General features: G+C 44.2%; 1 protein-coding gene across 9 annotated transcripts in view; it reads left to right on the top strand.

Annotated features, from left to right (window-relative positions):
- Nucleotides 1-17,923, top strand: part of ntng1a (netrin g1a) — a 111,999-nt gene extending 94,076 nt beyond the window's left edge. For 2 of the 9 annotated variants that reach the window (XM_034572502.1, XM_034572501.1), the window contains exons 6-8: nucleotides 6,042-6,209; nucleotides 8,401-8,535; nucleotides 16,003-17,922. In XM_034572502.1, the coding sequence (XP_034428393.1) occupies nucleotides 6,042-6,209; nucleotides 8,401-8,535; nucleotides 16,003-16,247 (548 nt within the window). In that variant the 3' untranslated portion in view covers nucleotides 16,248-17,922. Of the gene's footprint in view, nucleotides 1-3,290; nucleotides 3,336-4,377; nucleotides 4,438-6,041; nucleotides 6,210-8,400; nucleotides 8,536-16,002 lie in introns of all 9 variants that reach the window. The other 7 variants (XM_034572503.1, XM_034572504.1, XM_034572507.1 and 4 more) reach the window with 7 other exon arrangements.
- Nucleotides 17,924-18,319: the final 396 nt, after the last annotated feature.

Genomic DNA, 18,319 nt, shown 5'->3' on the forward strand with positions numbered 1-18,319 from the left:
TCAAGTTAATTTCTATTTAGCTTAACTCTACATCCGGTGTCTTGCTGGGAGTTAGTTGAGAGGACTGATCACTATCTGTGTGTTAAATCTAGAGCTGGGACCAGGAGCCAGTTGGGTCAGCTTATCATACAGGCTCAAAGCAGGAGGTACAGCTCTAGCTCGGCTCTAAATAAAGATTGGCATGCTGGTGGAGCCCAGGTTCCCAGTTTGAATCCTGGTTCAGCCGGACTGTTCTGTGTAGAGTTTCCATATGTCTGCAAAAGACATGCAGACTGGGGGTTAGGTTAATTGGAGACTTTAAATTGATCATATACGTGAGATGGTAAATGGTTGTTCGTGATATTTTGGTGACCTGTTCAGAGTGTACCCCCATCTCACACCCAATCTTGGCTGGGATTGGATCCTGCTCCCTCTGCAACCCTTAAAGGACAAGCAGTATAGATAAAGGATGCATGGACATCTATAGCTCACAGTTAAACTCATCACATCTTGTTTATTTAATCTAAAGAAGAACCAAAGTGTGAAAAAGAGACAAGCTGTATCAGTCTCCCTGTTCCACGTGACAGTGGTTAAGATCCTCCCCTCTAACTCTCAGCAAAAAAAGGAACAAGTGTATCTCACAACACATCAAGCTGTTTTTTAAGCTCTATTATGTGGCTAATGTTCATATTTCTAAAAACAATGCTAGTGCCTTACTTTCACTCAACATTAAGTTTATGCTCAGGTGTTTTACCAAGGGACACGTTGGAATCACACACACACACACACACACACACACACACACACACTGCTCTTGTTTTCACCATTTAAGGGCTAAGATGATCGCTGGGCAAGTTTCCCACAACGTGCTGTGACAGACGCGGGGTGGAAACAGATTGTTCCCAGGTGGTTTTTAATCTTTAAGCTTTAGAGTGGCGGCCGACACAGGAAGTGAACACTGGCTGTAGAGTCTGTTGCCTTGTCGAGAATCAGAAATGGACACGTGGCCGAGAAGACAAAACCCCCCTCCTTCTCCTCCTCCTCCTCCTCCTCCTCCTCCTCCTCCTCCCCCTGGTGTTCTCCAACTGCTTGCCTCCACCACCACTGCCTTACACTGAAGGAATTATACCTCCACCACAAGCATGGCCTGAGTTTAATGTGTGTGCGTGTGTGTGTGCATGTGCATGTGTGTGTGTATGACTGCGTGTGCATGCTCTTCATACATGCTGTTTGTACATGCATACATATCCACATGATTCCTCTTCGTCCCATCCAAATGCCAGGCCAGATCATGTCCAAAGGCTGACCCTCAAATCCTTTTTATGGGGAGAGTGCGCATGCTGATAAATCTGTGTGTGTGTGTGTGTGTGTTGGGTGAGGGGGGGTTGGCGATGTATAAAGGACACTCCGACAAACCAACGTCTTCACTTATCATCCGGATGGTCCCACAGGGATTTAGAGTTCCCACAAGTGGCCGTACTGTCACAGCAGTCTCTCTCACTAAAAACCAAACAGCGACTCGCTGAAGAGGGTGAGGATGTTTGCCGTGCAAACACAAGCCCGGTTCACGTCCACGTTCTTAAAAGACCTGAGAATAAAGTGCATAAAAAGAAGGTGAGGACGTCCTTGAGGTTGTTAAATGGACGAGATGTAAAGCAAGAAATTTAAAAAAAACTAGACACTGCACTTTTCATGTTGTTGTTGGAAGGTAATTGAATTCCTTATTGACTTTTCTCAATTCCATTTCAAGTTTATTAAACCAGGCAGAATTTTCTAATGTGGACCATTAAAGGGAAATTAATATTAAAAAAAACAACACAAAGCAGCCCTGGCTCTGTAAGATTGCATTTCATTATGGGTATGACATTGATTAAAGCCCATCACCACTCATTTAGTTCGCCTTACCTGAACATTCTCCATATCCAAATAATTAATGGAAGCCAGATGTGTGTTACATCCAATCAATGGCCAACATGGAATAATTAAAATGAAGTTACTCTAAAGATGAGACTGTATTGATCCAGGCAGTGCCGCTCATGCTCAATTCACTCGTTGAATGTAATGTTGTTTTTGACGACAACAAAAGAAATGCAAATGTGTTGTTTAAAAAAAAAACACACACCACTTCACAGGTTTGCAGCTGTGAGCCCGGAGTGTGAGCGCTGATGTGTTGTGCCCTGTTTCCTGAGCTCTCTATTTGTTAATGTGTCATTTTCAAAGAGCCTCCGCTGACTTTAACCCACTGGAGACGCCACAGTTGTCACCGATGCGTTGTTTCAGCTGGGGGAAGATAAAATATTGAAAAAAAAGAATAAAACAGGAGATTATGGGATAGTCTTATGTTTCAGTTTCAAACCAAAGACTGTAAATATTAGGTATCAATGTGTGGCCATGCTAAAGTCAAAGCTAAAGTAACACTAGATTCCAGTGCTGTAAATAAAAAGGTCAGAAGCATTTCTCCATGTGTAAAATGAATTATCTCTGAAACCAGCCTCGTTACGAGCCGTCATATTCCGGCTGATAGGCGTCTTGCCAAGACGCCGCTGGATGTTAATTACCCGCGATTGCATGATTAATGAAGTCAGTGGCGAAAGGACAGAAAGATCAAGTGAAGAGATGAAGGGGCAGGATGAGAAAACTTATCCATATTCCTCCCTCTGCTTGAGTCCTCTCCATTTCCAAACCGCAAAGTATTTCCCTGACACGGAAATACCGACTTGTATGTAATTATGAGGTTATGCTGCCCACAGCAGTCCGTCATTCCAAGTCCCAACACCTGCCATTATTTATTCATTGTTATTCCTCCACCAGTAATACACTGTAATTAGATATTGATTACATAGTCGATGTGATGAATTAAACAAAATGCCCCCTAAAGTCTTAATTTGCCATACATAGTTTAGACCCGCTTGCATTAATCATGACTTCAATACTAAGTTTAAAAGGGGTTTTATCTCTTTTATTTGTTTCCTTCAGTTTTTCACTCATCATCGTCATTGCCATGAACATGCACATACACAGCAAGCCCCATGTGCGTCACACAAATTACATACAACGTCTCTCCAGTGTCCTTTTACTGGCTCTTTGGATGCATTCTCGTTGCTCGTCCATGTCAGCCCTGCCCCATTATGTACTTGATGTTCCCTCAGTTACTGATTTGAGCCATGCTGGACATGTTCATGTCTCCAGTTGTGTGTGTCCACTACCACGTAGTCCCCACCCCCCCCCTCTCCACCCCCTTTAGATTTACAGGTAAAGTGCATCACACAAGCGCACATGAATAACTCCTGGTTTCTCTCAATTGCACGCAGTTCGGCCGAATGTGTCATCCCTAGGTGTCGCTAACCGAAAAGAAGGTAGGCATCAAAGATTATGCAACAATTATGTTTTTCCACAGATTGTGTTCATATAGAAAGAAAAAAAGTAACTGTTGGTAAAGAGTATTTGTGGGTAGCATCTTCCCCCTTTCTAATCTTGGCTGTAGCATTGTCCTGTCTGGCTCGTGATAAAGGATTATTTGGGCTCCTTTAGTGGATGCTTGTGTATTAACGGGTGCGCTCACGTTGTCACTTCCTGTAATGGCGTGCATTATCTTCTGTACATTGGCGCATACGCACTTGATTTGAATTAGGTGTCGAGACATTCGAACCTGTCTGAGCGCATCAGGAGGAGAAGCGGGAGACGTTTCACGTTGGTTTCATGCAGAGTGGTGTCAGGTTAGCTTCTTCCATCTTGCGGATGTGATGTGCAGCCACCTCGCAAACAACTAGCGCACAACCACTGGGCTCTGTGTTCCCATGGCCGCAGCCAAGCGCACTTGGTGAATGTATCAGGAGCTTATGTCACCCGGCACAATGGCAGAGGCTAAGCCTGTTATTTCTTTTTTTCCCACTGTTTGTTATGTGTCCGGAAAGGAATGGAGGGATAGATGTGTTCACTGTGAGCCAGCTTCCTTACTTCCACGCTCCTCTGCACAAATTTATAGGGTGAAAATTCTTGGCCGGCCTCCCCCGAGGTGGAGAGTAGCTTGTCAGGGGACAGTTTCTGTCTGGGGGAAACACACAGAGGCTTTTAAATTATACAAAGCACTTGTAAATGAAACGAAGCATAAAAGAGGAACCAAAATATTTGAATTGTTCGTCATCTGAGGCATTTGTAGCAGATGCTGCTCCACGCAGCCAACTTCACTTGGCAATGTCACTCTTTATTTCCCAATGCCATCATTCATCATTATTGCGTATGTTTATTTATTTTTTCTTTCTTTCTTTTTTTTTTACAGTTACATTTATTATCAAACACGATGCTCCGTATTCTTAATTCTTTCACAATACATGTTTTGTGTTGAATTTGCAATATCATGTTTTTTTATGTTGTTTGTTTCTTCTTTAATTTGTCTAGTAGCTCCTCAAGTTGCATTGTCCACTGCCCCTTCTGTCCACGTTGCAAACAGCAAGCGAGGTAGGAGCTCTGGAATTCATTGAACACAATGACCCCACCCCCACCCCCCCCCACCCCAAAGATGATCCCCCAAGCCTTCTCACTGTGTGAACTGATGTTTCTGTTTAACTGTAAGCCCCCTAACCCTGCAGCACCAACCCAATGCAAGAGCACTCTGCATCCGTATCCTCAGCTCAGTGCTGGACTGATGGTTCTCTCTGTCGAGGGCACGCAGAGGATCCATTCGTCTGTGGAATCGTCTCTAAACACTATAAAAGTCCCCCGGAATCATATCTTTTTCAAGGCAAATGAAGTGGGTGTTTGAGCCCACAACTATTTTTGGGGGAATGTGTTTCTAAGACTCAAGACTTTTTTATTCCCCGTGCGTGCATGATTTATGACCTTAGCCTATTTCTGGAAAGGAGAGATTATTTGTCTTGTGAGACTGAGGTATCTAATGCAGATAGCTTACAGTCGGACAAGACTCTCTGCTTCAGGTGAAAGGTAGAGTGGACTAGACGTGCTGCTCCTTCATTTCCGAGCCTTGTCGGACTGTTAGTGGCCAGACCTGACCTCAATACAGATCCTTAATAACCACAATCCCTTGGACCAAAGCCCCATCTATTCTGGATCCGTGAGTGGGCTTTGTGTCCAAGCGGCTGCCAGCGAAGGCTTAAGGGTCACATCTGTCTGCGCCGTGACACATGGTGTCAGTGGTCACTCAGCGTGGCAGACTGATCCTCACTTGAAGAGAGCGGAGCTGGGGCTGCCCCCTCCCATCCTGCATCCCTTAGGGCAGGCCTGTCAGTGACTATCATGGAGTGCAGCGTGAGGTTTTGCAGTCCAGCCACAACTCCATATTTCTAATTTAGCATGACATAACACTGCATAGCGGGCAATGACACACTCTTCCCAACTGCAACTCAGCACACGCTCACTTGCCTTTACTGACCGCTGTCCCAAGAAGTTGCGACGAGCCTTTAAAAAAAAACTCTGTAGCTACTTTAAACGCTTTGACAAGTTAAGGGTTTCTTGGACTTGAAACTTATCAGGCATTTCCTTCCACGGGTTTGTGACATGAATCAGGATTAAAAGTTTCATCTCATCCTCTCTCATCACTTCAAACCAGATGATAATCAGCTCAGGAACACAGATAAAATACTGGGTTTTCCCACAGCCTTTTCCCTGAGCTGAAAGATCCATTTCATTCATGGTTTGACCCGCCTTACGCTGTGTGGTGCTCCCGACGTGACCGTGTCTCTGTGCCATCATTTCGGAGTCTCCCTCGCCTCGTGTTGTGGTGTGTTTGAAGTGATGTGACCCGTTAGTCCTACTAACGCTCTGCTTTTTTGTGTGATGCCTTTTTCCGACTCTGGCTGTGTCCATGCCGGATTAAACATGAACTTCCCCCCCCCCCCCTCTCATCCCTTACCCGACATCTCCTCCCTCACGACGCAGCCTCCATTTTAAACCTTGCATGCCATCGCGCCTCGCTCAAGTTTCTTGCTAACCCTACCGCCGTAGCACTCCCAGCAACAACAGCAGCAGTTTCTACACTCCCTACCGCGTCTCTCTGTCTCTGTTCTCCTCCCCCCCCCCTTCACACCTCCCTCTCTCTTTGCAAGACTGCGAATGCTTCGGCCACTCCAACCGATGCAGCTACATCGAGGTGCTAAACACCGTCATTTGCGTGAGCTGTAAGCACAACACTAGGGGCCAGCACTGCCAGCTATGCAAGCCGGGCTACTACCGCAATGCCTCGGCAGAACTGGACGATGAAAATGTGTGCATAGGTCAGTCCCCCACTCGGGCCCCTTTCACCGCCACCCTGCTTTCACATGAACACTTTCGCCACCTCACCTCCTGTCTATGATTTGTCACCAGAGAAAGTGTTGCATTTCACCCCCCCCCATCGCTCCATCACCTGTGCGCCCTCCCACCTCCATGTCTCTCAGTGGTCTCCACATCGTCCTCTTCTGCCTCTTCAGCTCGACGGTGTCACTCATTAACCTCCCTGTCAGAATGAGTGTTTTATGGAGGACTCTAGTCTCTCAGCTTCAGTCAGACACACAGGAACTTGAAACTGGTTGTCAGTCCTTCTTGCAGGTACGAATATAAATTTCTGCAGAATGAAATTTGGGCTTGATGCAGTATTTTGTAGTTAGCTTGTACTTACTGTACTCTGCAGTTGGTTTCTAGCTTCTAGCCAGGATCTAATACAATAAGACGAGCATTGATTTGAAGCCAGAATGATTCTGATTAGCAGATAGAATAATAGAGTATGTGCACAGACTAATGAAAACACCTAAACTATGGAAAACAGTAGCATAAAGAGATGGAACCTGGGGGAAACAGTTACTGTTACTGTTACTGAAACTAACTATTTAACAGGTTCCATCTCTTTTGTTTTCGTACCAGAACTGAAAAGTGTCTCACACAGAAACCTGCTGATTCTTTCTTCTTCTTGTCTTTATACTCATATCTCTCAGAAATGTCATCCCTTAAGTATCTGTATCATTTGTGAGAAAAGTATTACAATTTTAATCATTTAAATGCTCATATACGATTAAGATAATCATTTAAATTTACCTTTCAGCCTCTGTAAAAACAGACACATACGATGACAGATAACTAATTCGTTATCGATACAATGGAAGGAATAAAAAAATGTAAGGCCATTTTCATCAGGTGTTTCCGTTATTTTGTCCATGACCTTTATGCAGGCATTCATCGTCTGTTTTTCTTATGTGGGAAAAATTGCATTCCCACATAGCTCCTGAGGCAATAGTTTGGTTCTCCCTCCGTTGGATTCTTTAGCTGGCATGTGGAGTGCGAGCTCGGAGCACTCAGTGCCATGTGCATATGTGAGTCCTTGGGGTTGGCGGGGTGGAGGTGGAGGAGGGGGTGGGGGTGGTGGTCTGACAGGCGACAACAGTTCTGAGAGAAATGTCGCGGCGAAGTCACACCGCCACAGTCCGAGGTGCCACACAAGTGCACATGTCATATACATGAAGTGGCCTCGGGAGTAGCAGCTGAAACCCGTCGGAAGGCGTTAGAAGTCACCGAGGCGTTACCTCGTGCCAAACTCGCCGTCACCCTGCCTCTCTGTCACCGACCCACACCCCCAACCCCCCCCCCCCCCCCCCTCCGTTTGTCACCCGCCGTCGCCTCTCTCCTCTCGCCTGACCCCTGGATGCCACTGGGGCGCAGCCACGTGCAGCCAGTGCTGCCGCAGAAGGTGTGATGTGATGGTCAGGGGCTGTCAAAATAGGTGTCACTTGACTGCAGAGTGCTTCAGTCGCCGTGGAAAGCTGGAAGGTCAGTCGAGCGTAGGTAACTAGAGACTTGATAGGTTGGGGGTTTTTTTGAGTCGCTTTTTTAAAGGATATCCAAACTAATCAGAGTGAGGAACGATTAATGCTAAAGAGGCATTAGAAAGTTATATCAAATTCGTAGACGGGAAGTAAGATGGATAACAACAATGCCCATTTCAATGTTCTGCATTCTCATTCCCACAAAACCTTCACCCTTGTCTTTGTGTCATTTGCCACCATTGATCTGACACGAGCTCATCACATTCCCTCTCTTCTTTCCATCTTCCTCTCTCTGTCTGTATGGATGAATCAGATTTCAGGAAACGCATGTGCAGATTAGCTCATTATATCCACCATAATTCAAAGCTACTGATAAATGCTTGGCATATTTGCTCATTGCACGATGTTTATATCCACATAAGAGTAAAATTAATTCTGTACAGACTGAAATGATAACAATGTGTTCATGCATCTAGAATCAACTTCATTCTTGTCTCATTCTGTCTCCATTAAGGTTGAAATGGTAGCATTTTTTAAATCTATTCACATTTGTTACCAGTTAAAAGCTTCTAGCCGAGCTCGAAGGACTGCGGTCCGCACTGTGTGGAGGAAAGTCAAAAGCACCGCCCTGTATCCAGCCTGTGTGTATGTGTGTGTCTTGTTTTTCCAGAGTGTAATTGTAATCCCTTTGGCTCAGTCAGTGATCGCTGTAATGGCACAGGATTTTGTATATGTAAGGAGGGCACTACAGGGCCCAAGTGTCAGGAGTGTCTACCCGGCTATTTGTGGGACGATGGCTGCAAATGTAAGTAGAACCGCAAAAAAAAAAAAACTCCCCACGCAGCTCCCGCCTGTGCTCCCCCCCCCCCCCTCCAGCTCTGTCTCTCTCTGCTCTCCCTCTCATCTTTTATCTCTCTGTGTGACTCCTGAGCTTCACCTGGACGTGTGTGCTGCACATGCGCAGGACTGCCTTTACAAATACAGACCCGCACCATGAACTAACCCAACACACTCCATTGGATTCACTAACTGACCCCCGCTTTATTATCAATACCGAGAGCAAAGGAGAAAAACAACGGCCTGGCGGGACGTGCATGCTGCTCAGTTATTCAGCCATGTCGCACATCAGCAACACAACAGCTGAGTCAATATTGACCGCTGGACACGCTGCGTGTGATCTGTTTGAGTAGCCATCACCCGCTCGCTCTAGTCCTCAGCAGGACAATGTCATCCAACACCAACATTTGTTTGAAGGGGAATGCAGGTCATTTTGAGTTTCACTCCATTTATTAGTCTACCTTCTTTATTTCCCCCTGGTCATTGTGCAATGCATGCAATGCCTGGTCTAGTTTTTAGTTTTTTTGCTTTCTTCAAATGTCACCAATTTGTCATTGTTTGCTTCAAACCTCAATGACAAAACCTACAGGAAATAAAGTGCACGTCTCACGACGAGGTGATTACTTCCTCTCTGACAAGTTTGAGAAAGAACCCCTTGACCTTTGAAGACGTGAAACCAGCGTCACAAACACTGGTTATTCTTAATGGCAGGGGGCGGATCCAGGGGTGCAGCGGAAATCTGAATGCTCCCTAAAGTCCCTCTTTCCTGTCATTAATCTTTTTATTTTTAATGAACGAATCACTCACTAACAATGCTAACAATACATATGACAATTGGTTAAGACTTTTTATTTCTTAGCTTTTTTGAAGAACACAATGTGCTTGAACAAGGAACAATTTTCGAAATATGTTCAATGACGTGTGGGTTTCTACAAAGCTAAAGAGCTAACAGTAAACAAGGAATGACTTACATGTGCACCTTACCATTACCTTACCATATGTTGGACCTTTGTGTAAAATGTGGCCCCTTCATGGCGCCCGATTGAGAAAAATACTTGATCCGCCACTATTGCACGAGCAGTTTAGGTATAAATTACTCAAATTCTTTGCACTGCTCTCACTTGTCTTGTGCTGGTTCAAAATGCTCGCAGAACGTATTGCCAGACAAGCTGCTAATTGCTTCTAATTGACCAACCATGATCAGGTTAATTGAGATCTACAGAGCTTCTCCACAAGGTGGTGACACCTTTGTGCCTGCCTCCTGTAGCTCAACATTAATCTCTGTCCCGGCGAACAAAGGCGTCCTGAATACAATCCTGTAACGTGGCATAAAGCTGTGGGACTCATCTCTAGTTTTATTTCTAAGCTTAGCCTGAAAAATGAAAAAAAGAGGAACTACATGGACGGTCTTTTCTTTTTATTTTCAGTGATCCAAATCTGCAGCTTTTTATTGTGTGATTATTGAAAATCTTAAGAGCAACCATAATTTAGTTTGAGGATTTCTACGTGGTAGAAATTTGCACTAAACTTAAATGAATTAGCTCTTAGTGAAATCAGAGTAATTGTGAAGTTACTAAACCAACTGGCATAAAGCTGCTTCAATCAGACAGCTGTTTATATAGAATTGAATATTGATTATAGGATATTGATCAATTCATTAATCTAACTTGGAAAGATCAGAAGCTGCTGCTATGCTGTGGTTTTCCATCGTACACAGAAAAAAAAGAAACAGCAAAGACACGACTTCTCTCATCTAATAGCGACAGACACCACAGCTTCATCAAAGACTAAATTACAGCATTAGTATGAATGTCTAGAATTCATCGGCTTGATGAAATATAACATCATCAACCATTAAAACCTGCTTGTTTTTTAAATGATCGGAAAGCAGCTCCACATTATGATGTAAATTCGGCACAAAATGAATAATCTGTTTATTTTCGTGGCGCCTGACAGAGATGGGTGTTTATTAAAATGCACAAATATATTCAGCCCGTGTGGTGTGAATACACAGTCAGCATGTGCTCGAGCGGGTGTGAAGACATAAGTTTGCACAGCTCACATCGAACGTCACCTTATCATTAATGAAGGGTACGTACAAACCGCGAGGAATTAGCACGTGAAACGCTGAGAACGTCGACCCGGGTAACAGCTGTAATTAAAAGATTACAAGTAACAAATGGAGGAAAAATATGTGTTTTCATACAGAGCTGAGTCAACAGATGGAAGAACATTCTGGATCAGTGGTTTCTATGTGTTAGAGTGAGTGTGGATCATGACTACGTTGTTGAGTGAAGTGTTCAGACTCCGTGTGGTGAGATCTAAGGCTACATTTACTACAAGTTTTAGTTGGAAAACAGAATTTTCCAACTAAAACAATCTCTGTCCACACAAAAGTTTGGCCTCGATATTCTATAGGGGCTCGGTATACGTTTTAATCCTTGTCTATACTAACATCACGTATAACCACCCACATGCTGGGCATTGCTTGAATAATAGATAGATAGATAATAATTGATTGTAAAATTCTACTGCACAACAGCTGTTAGCAAATACAACAGGATCAGCACCACTTGTAATTGATAATGTTGTCTTCTACACTGGTAGCTGAGGCTAATGCCAGTTTCTCCCAGAAAGGGGCTCATGTGATAGAAGCCTGACGAACCAGAGAAGGCTACATCATTACCGAAAAAGACCCAAAGTCCATTTTAGCGGCTCTAAAACTCCGGAGGAGCGGGGGACGCCAGGAGTATTCATAGCAGAGTTGAGGTATTCTCAAACTGAGTGGTGAGTGTAGCATAAGAGGTTTCAGTAAAACTGCAACTCCTGAAAGGTCCCATCTTAAACTGAAGATCTCATTTACTCTCTTGATGAACTCACTTCTTCCTTAATCTACTTTTTTCAGCAACTCTTTGCAGCAACGCCAACACAAGGACACTCTCTGTGCTGTAAATGTGTCGAGAAAGCGAGAAACAGAAGGGGAACAGTGTGGTGTTTTGGTGCTGCTGCTGCATTGGGTTTAAAAACTCTACTGAGGCTGCGGTGGAGAGACGAGAATTTCGCATCTAACGTGGATTTCTTAAAATGTTGTTTTGGCTGTTAAAAGTCAGCTTTCCTCATGAATTAAAAAAAAGAAGCTCCAAGTGGACCCGAAGTTTGTTTTCAACACCTTCAAGTTTATAAGACAACGTTTCCCGAGAAGATTCTCCGGCTCAGTTGTTCCACGGCGGAAGAAGTTTTGAAAACGGTGCAGCCTCGACCTTCCCTTGCTGCTGTGGTGTTCAAACGCCTGGTCAAGACCCTTCTCTGCATGCAGAGTGAAGGATGCAATTAAAACTCGGATCTCTCGTCAAACACATCACATCCCAGACAGGGACCTCGTCCATCAGTCCCGCTCTCTAAATATTATCACTCATATCAAAAGCAAACGCAAGAAAGCTTGTCATTTGTGTGGGCTCTGTTTACATGTGGAGAGATTGTTTATGGGAGATGAAGGTGCAGAGCCCTCATGATAATTATTCTTAGTCCGACTGACTGTTCAGGCTTTTAACAGCAATGGTCCCCGCTCCTCAAAAGAGCTAGAGCCAATCATGGGGAACAGCATGAGGAGCCGATCAATCCCCACGATGCATAGGGCTGCACTTATCCCTTCAAAGTGCCACAGCATCCTTAATCTTACTGAGGTGACATCTCTGACGCATCTTGTTTGCGGTGCTCATTTTGAAATAATCAATATCTCGGTTTCAGCAGCCGACATAACGCTGCAGGGGTTTGCTGTTACCTGAAACTGCTCTGTAGAGTCTGGCAGTGTTGAGCATCATGCAGATGGCTCGGCTTCACATGAAATGTCTCTCTCAGTATCTCTGTGTAAACCATAGACTGCATCTAAAGAAGGACACGACAGCTCCACGAAAGTGACGCCAAAGCATCTCCATCGCCCCTTGGTGGTTGGCTGCAGTATAGGTCATAAAACCCACCTCCTCCATGTTAGTGGAAATATAGTGGTCATTTTAGGTAGTTCTTATTACACTGATATTTGTTCAAGTGCTGGTTTTTACAGTAATTTTGGTATTAATTAGTTATTTGATGCTATAAAAAGGAGGTGAAACGCCATGATTGACAGCTGAGACTAATCCACGATTGTTTGAGCGCATGGTGTTTGATTCCACGACTCCATTCTCAAATTGCGACTCGCTCCAAATTATGTCACTAGCATAAGAATGCAGTGCTACTATCAAGGATATTTTGGCTTCATTACCGGATAGTGGGAGGAAGTCCATTGGTGTCCTTCTCTATATGTAGTCTATGGTGTAAGTATACTACTCGTCAAGCTAACGACCTCATCGGGAAGCCGATGAGAGTCAGAAGAAAATTAGTCCTTCCTTTAAATCTGTATCTGTCTTTCCAGTTCTTGAGGAAATACGCATTTTTTGTGTATTTGGGCTTAGCCTACTTTCTGGAACACAGTGAACCAGTTCAAAATTGAGGCTAAATGCAACCTGAGGAGAACGTCCAAGCTGCTGAAGGTAGCGATCCCTCACTGCTATTGTTAGCCGATGGTGTTATCCTCTAAATGTCATCCCGAGCATGGTGGGAACCAAACCAAGTGCAGGCCGGAGTCTCATTGTGGCCCATCACCTTTATTCTGGGGTGAGGTGGAATGCTGCACATTATCCAGTATCTCCGATCAAAGCAGCGGGAGATCCAAGTGGTAGGTCCAGGGGTCACCCCAGCTTAAAGTAAAACCAGGTATGACTTAAGTGTGCACCTTCAAGATCAGGAATTGCGCATGGATGTTTGACATATAAGTGGCTCCTCTGTGTATATTGTGGCCCCTTTATGGCCCCTGATTTAGACAAACCCTAGGACCACCACTGGATCAAACTATCACAACTTGAACACGGCTTCTGTGTCTCTCAGCCTCTCGCCTGTTGCACATTTCAAGCTTAATGAATTGCGAATGAATTTTCGAAAACACAGAAAAAATGCAAAGGCCACTGTCAAATTAAAGGAGTTTCTGACCCACATCAAAGCCTCAATTAACACACTTGATTCTTCTTCTTTGTTATCTTGAAGGGGACATTTTATGACCCAAGTTTATCTGTTCCCTCATCAGACTTTCCACGGAGAGAAGCTTATTTATTGAGTCGTTACTTTAGCTTTTGCGCAGCGGTCGACTTGCTGGTGAAATTGATATGTCAGCCGGAAGAGGGGAAAAGGGGACAAAGTTTTCGTTGTGCGTGGTAAATGGGGAGCTGTGGCCTGAAGCGAGAACTCACTGAGCCAAACAGCAGCACCCTGTTTTCTGCGACTAACCAGACGTGGCACAAATAGGATTCGCAGAGTCAATGTTTCTTAACGAGCCTCCTATCAAAGCCCTATTTGGCTACTCCTGGGAGACAGCATGCATCCAATTCTGGGGTATTAGGAGAGGGGCCTGCTATTTGTTGTTGTGATATTTATGTCCCATAGAGTTCATAGATTGCTCACCACATTGTTTTCCACTCCCATAAAGGGCTGAAAATGGGCAGAAGTGGCCTCAGTGTTTATCACTGTTTATTTGTCTCTGCTGGTTATTAGTTTGTGCGGCGCTGCTTTGTTTGCCTCCAGCTTGCTTGACAGCTTGCCTCCGCCGGGAATAGAGTGGCCTCGGTGTCCCGGCTCTAAATATACACCAATTTTCACCTGACGTTCAGTTTGTCGAAAGTCAGCGTTGTTTTTTTTTTGGGGGGGGCCTCACAGGCTTTGAGGAAAGTGTAGATTTATGTCTCGTGAAATTAAGTTTTCTTTATTAGAAAAGGGGAATTACTGAAATGTACTCATGTTGCAGACAGAATGATTACATGCTAGAGATGGGTTGAAATTGTTAGTGGTGTCTACAAGGGGTTTTACAGAGAATTGTATCTGTTTAAATGTCAGGTGCCATAACGTTCAGTCGCATGTCATAATGTTAGAGGAAATGTGCACACTCTAAATATAAGGTGGTGTTAAATTCACATGTTCAAAGCACAGAGGGCTCAAACTAGAATAGGAGGTGTGATAGAAGAGCCCTCTGAGGACAGCGTGTGTGGAGGTGATGTTTCATGAGTTGGTCTCAGTAGACAATGGAAATGAAAATGCTTGTAGATTTTGCACAGACATCACTAACCTGACTTCACCAGGTGTAATTACAGTGTGATGCATGCACGACAGAGTTTGTGTTACCGATGAATATATTATATTATATATATATTATATATTATAATATATACAATTTAAACCTGTTGCAGTTTGCTGTGTGCATCAGGAACTTCTAAATTGAGTATTTTACACAATTTGCATTCAAGGATTCATTTGGAATTTTGAGAGTTCAAACAAATACAACCCTCACATCTGTGTCCTAATCCAGAAGCTGCAGCTAGGGGGCAGCACCTCTACTTCTCACTGATTAACACATTATCTCTTGTTTTCCAGGTGTCACATTCACATTTTTAAATGTATATAAAGAAGGATGACGCGATTTCTCCCCAAAAGTAAAGCTAAAGCGTCTCGATGGTCACCTAGTGGCTGGCTGCAGTATAGCTCATAAATCTTGCCTCCTCCATGTTGGTGATTGGTACATTTACCACATTAAAAAGTACATGTTAAATGAAAGAAATTTGGTAATTCCAGTTATCATCACAGTGATGTCTGTCCAAGAGTTTATTATTTTATTTCTATATAAGTTTGATTTTGATTAGTTATTTGATGCTATAAAAACAGGTTGAAACATCATGGTTGACAGCTGAGACTGACTCGTGATTGGTTGAGCGTGTGTATCGGCAGGGCAGAGCTACCGCGACTCAATTCCTAACTCTAGCTCCAAATACGCAAGATGGCGACGTTTGTATCCGGGAGATTTTGGAAGGAGTAGAGATGTATCGTCCATTTTTATACAGTCAATGTTTTTCAGAGGTTTTATTTAGTTCATTTATATTTTCTTGGCACATTTGGTTTAAATAAATGAAATGTTTGTGTTAACTGGTGAGCATTGAGGTGCTGCTGCAGTAGGGGACAGAGCCAAGCTAGCGGTTCATCCCCGTTTTCAGTCTTTATGCTAAGCTAAGCTAACATGCCCCTGGCTCCAGCTTCATATTTAGCTCACAGGTGCGAGAATGAATCAGTCTGAACGTCACAATCTCAGGATTAAGGTGAGGAGGCAGATGTTAAACTATTCCTTTAGGACTTTGTAATAGAAGAGACTAAAATGAGGTGGCACTTTACTTGAAGAAAACCTGTGAATACGAGAATCAGTTCATGTGACAGTTCCCAGTTTCTTCACAGTGATGATTTGAGTATGAACTCTAATTATATGCCTCTGATACATTTCAAGTAAAGCGTCACCAACAACTCTTCTGCATGTTTGTCGCTCACCCCTCTCTCCTGTCTTCACATTTGCTCCCCCCCCCCGCCGCAGCCCGGGTGTGCGACAACGAGCTCCTGCGCTGCCAAAACGGCGGCGTGTGTGTCAACAACGTCCGCTGCAACTGCCCCGCAACCTACAGCGGCCTGCTGTGTGAGAAGTCCCGCTGCAGTTCGGAGCTGGGGGGCTGCAGGGGCCCCGATTCAGGCCAGGCCCCGCTGACGCCTCCGTCGGCCTTCAGGCTGCTGCTGCTGCTGCTGCTGGGCTCGGTGCTGCTGGGCGAGGCCGCCATGCTCTGAAGAGACCCATGACCTGGTGGGAGCGATACAGTCCCCAGCCCCTCCACCTCAACCCGCCCACCTCCCCCAGCCTCCCTTTTCAAATAACCAACAACCATTAAACAAGAACAACCATGAGCTTTCTGGACTGTACCGTACCGAGCTTTCTCCGCCGCCAGACTCAGCGGACACTTGCGCTGACGAAAAAGGGAATGTGCCAGACCGACAAGTGCAAAGACTTTTCATTTCATTTTCAAAGATAATATAGAAATGAACTATAGATGCCAGATATTATTATAAAAAAAAGATTATAGAGGGACCGAGCGTTTGCCTGAAAAGAGTTAAATGAGCAAAGAACAATTATCACCCCCCCCCCCTCCCCCCCCTCACCTCACCTCTCCAACCCACCCACCTTCCTCCTCTAAGCCATACCAGGTTCTTGAGCTCCTTCTAGTTCGAGGAGGGGACAACTGAGGCGATGGACTAGCAGTTCGCTTCTGCTGTTATTGCCACGGCAACTTAAGCTGCGACCAATCAGCTTCCGCACGAGCCGGCAGTGGACGCCGATCTCCTCTCACCCTCACGCCCTCCAGGGATGACGCTTCGCCGAACTACAGCGGTGATGCTTCGGACGAGACTGAGAGAGCAGGAAACACGGGACGCATTCTTTGCTGTCAGTGCATTGTGGATAGAAGGGAATCTGTCCGGACTGCCACTCTGTGACACAAAAAGAAACCTCGCCCCCCCCCCCCCCCCCACCTCCACCGTCGAGCCCCCTCTAGCTTTCTGTCTCTCCTTCGAACTCTATCTCATCCTCCCTCCTGTTCATCCCCCCCACCCTCTGATGCCCAGCCCCCTCACCATGCTGCCACTGACTTGTGCTTTTCGTGAACGTTACTCTGTAAACCCTTGTTGGTTGAAAGAATTCTTTTGTCCGATGTTAGTGATGCACATGTGTAAGAAGCCCCCCTGCCCCTGCCCTCCTCTCCCCTCTCAAAAAAAGATAGTCCAGTAAAAGGTGTCTTGATTCTTTTTCCCGACCTTAGAGCCGCCACGCTCCCTGCGATCATGGTCCGAGGGTAGTTTTCACCTGAGCAGACAGGAAGTGCATAGAAAAAAAACATCAGTGTATTTGCAAGTTCTTTTCTCCACAGAGCAAACAAAAGAAGAGTCATGTAGTCCTTTTGTATCTTTGCCGAACTGTGATTGAAAAAAGGCAACCTTTAATGTATCTATTTAAGTCGTCCACATGCAGAAGCAGTCGTTTTAGTTTCTTTTTTCTTTTTTTTTTCTGCCCATTTCTTTCATCCCCTGACTTTATTTGTTATCATTTCTTTTTCGTTGTGCAGTTGATTATCCTTTGTATTGGCAACGTGCTGGCATCAAAGAATATCAGTTTACATATACAGTATTAATAAAGTGTAATAAAATCCCACCAAAGGACATTATAAATGTTTTGTTCTTGCTTTAACACGAGAATTTAAGTGAATAAAAGTTTAAAAACAAAACGGTGTGGGTCATGTGTCGATCACAGGTAGGTACTCTACTTCATTCACTTGATTCAAGGAGTCTTGTGATGTTCTGTTTCTGCCGATCGATTTTTGTCTCTGCTTATGTTTGAATTAATGGATCAATGTTTGAATAAATATCCATTAATTTCCTTTATGATTTTCTCACACAGTTTAGTATCATTTACAGTTGTGCTGTCAGTGAGCATAAAGACAATAATGTACTGCTTACAGCATATATGGAATATTTACCCAGCAATAAATTAAAAGGAATCAATATACTTAACGCACAAATCTAATTATAATTTTAACAAATGACATAACCCTTTCCAGGGAACATCTAATGACTAGAATGGCACTAGAGTGTATACATCTGCAAAGTCTCAACAGTCTCCTTATGAAACCACATTTAAATTCACTAGATCTGGATTTTAATTTGGATCTGCTCCAAATTACTCACGTTCATGAATATCAGTCCCCCAAACATGCCTGAGTGTTTTTTTCCCATCAAGAGCCATGAATTATTCTCTGAGAAATCTCTGAAAATGTTGACAAAAAGACCAATCTCGTTAAAAATTTTAGAAA

The sequence above is a fragment of the Hippoglossus hippoglossus genome, chromosome 20 (genome assembly GCF_009819705.1).
Source record: "Hippoglossus hippoglossus isolate fHipHip1 chromosome 20, fHipHip1.pri, whole genome shotgun sequence".
Lineage (NCBI taxonomy): Eukaryota > Metazoa > Chordata > Actinopteri > Pleuronectiformes > Pleuronectidae > Hippoglossus > Hippoglossus hippoglossus.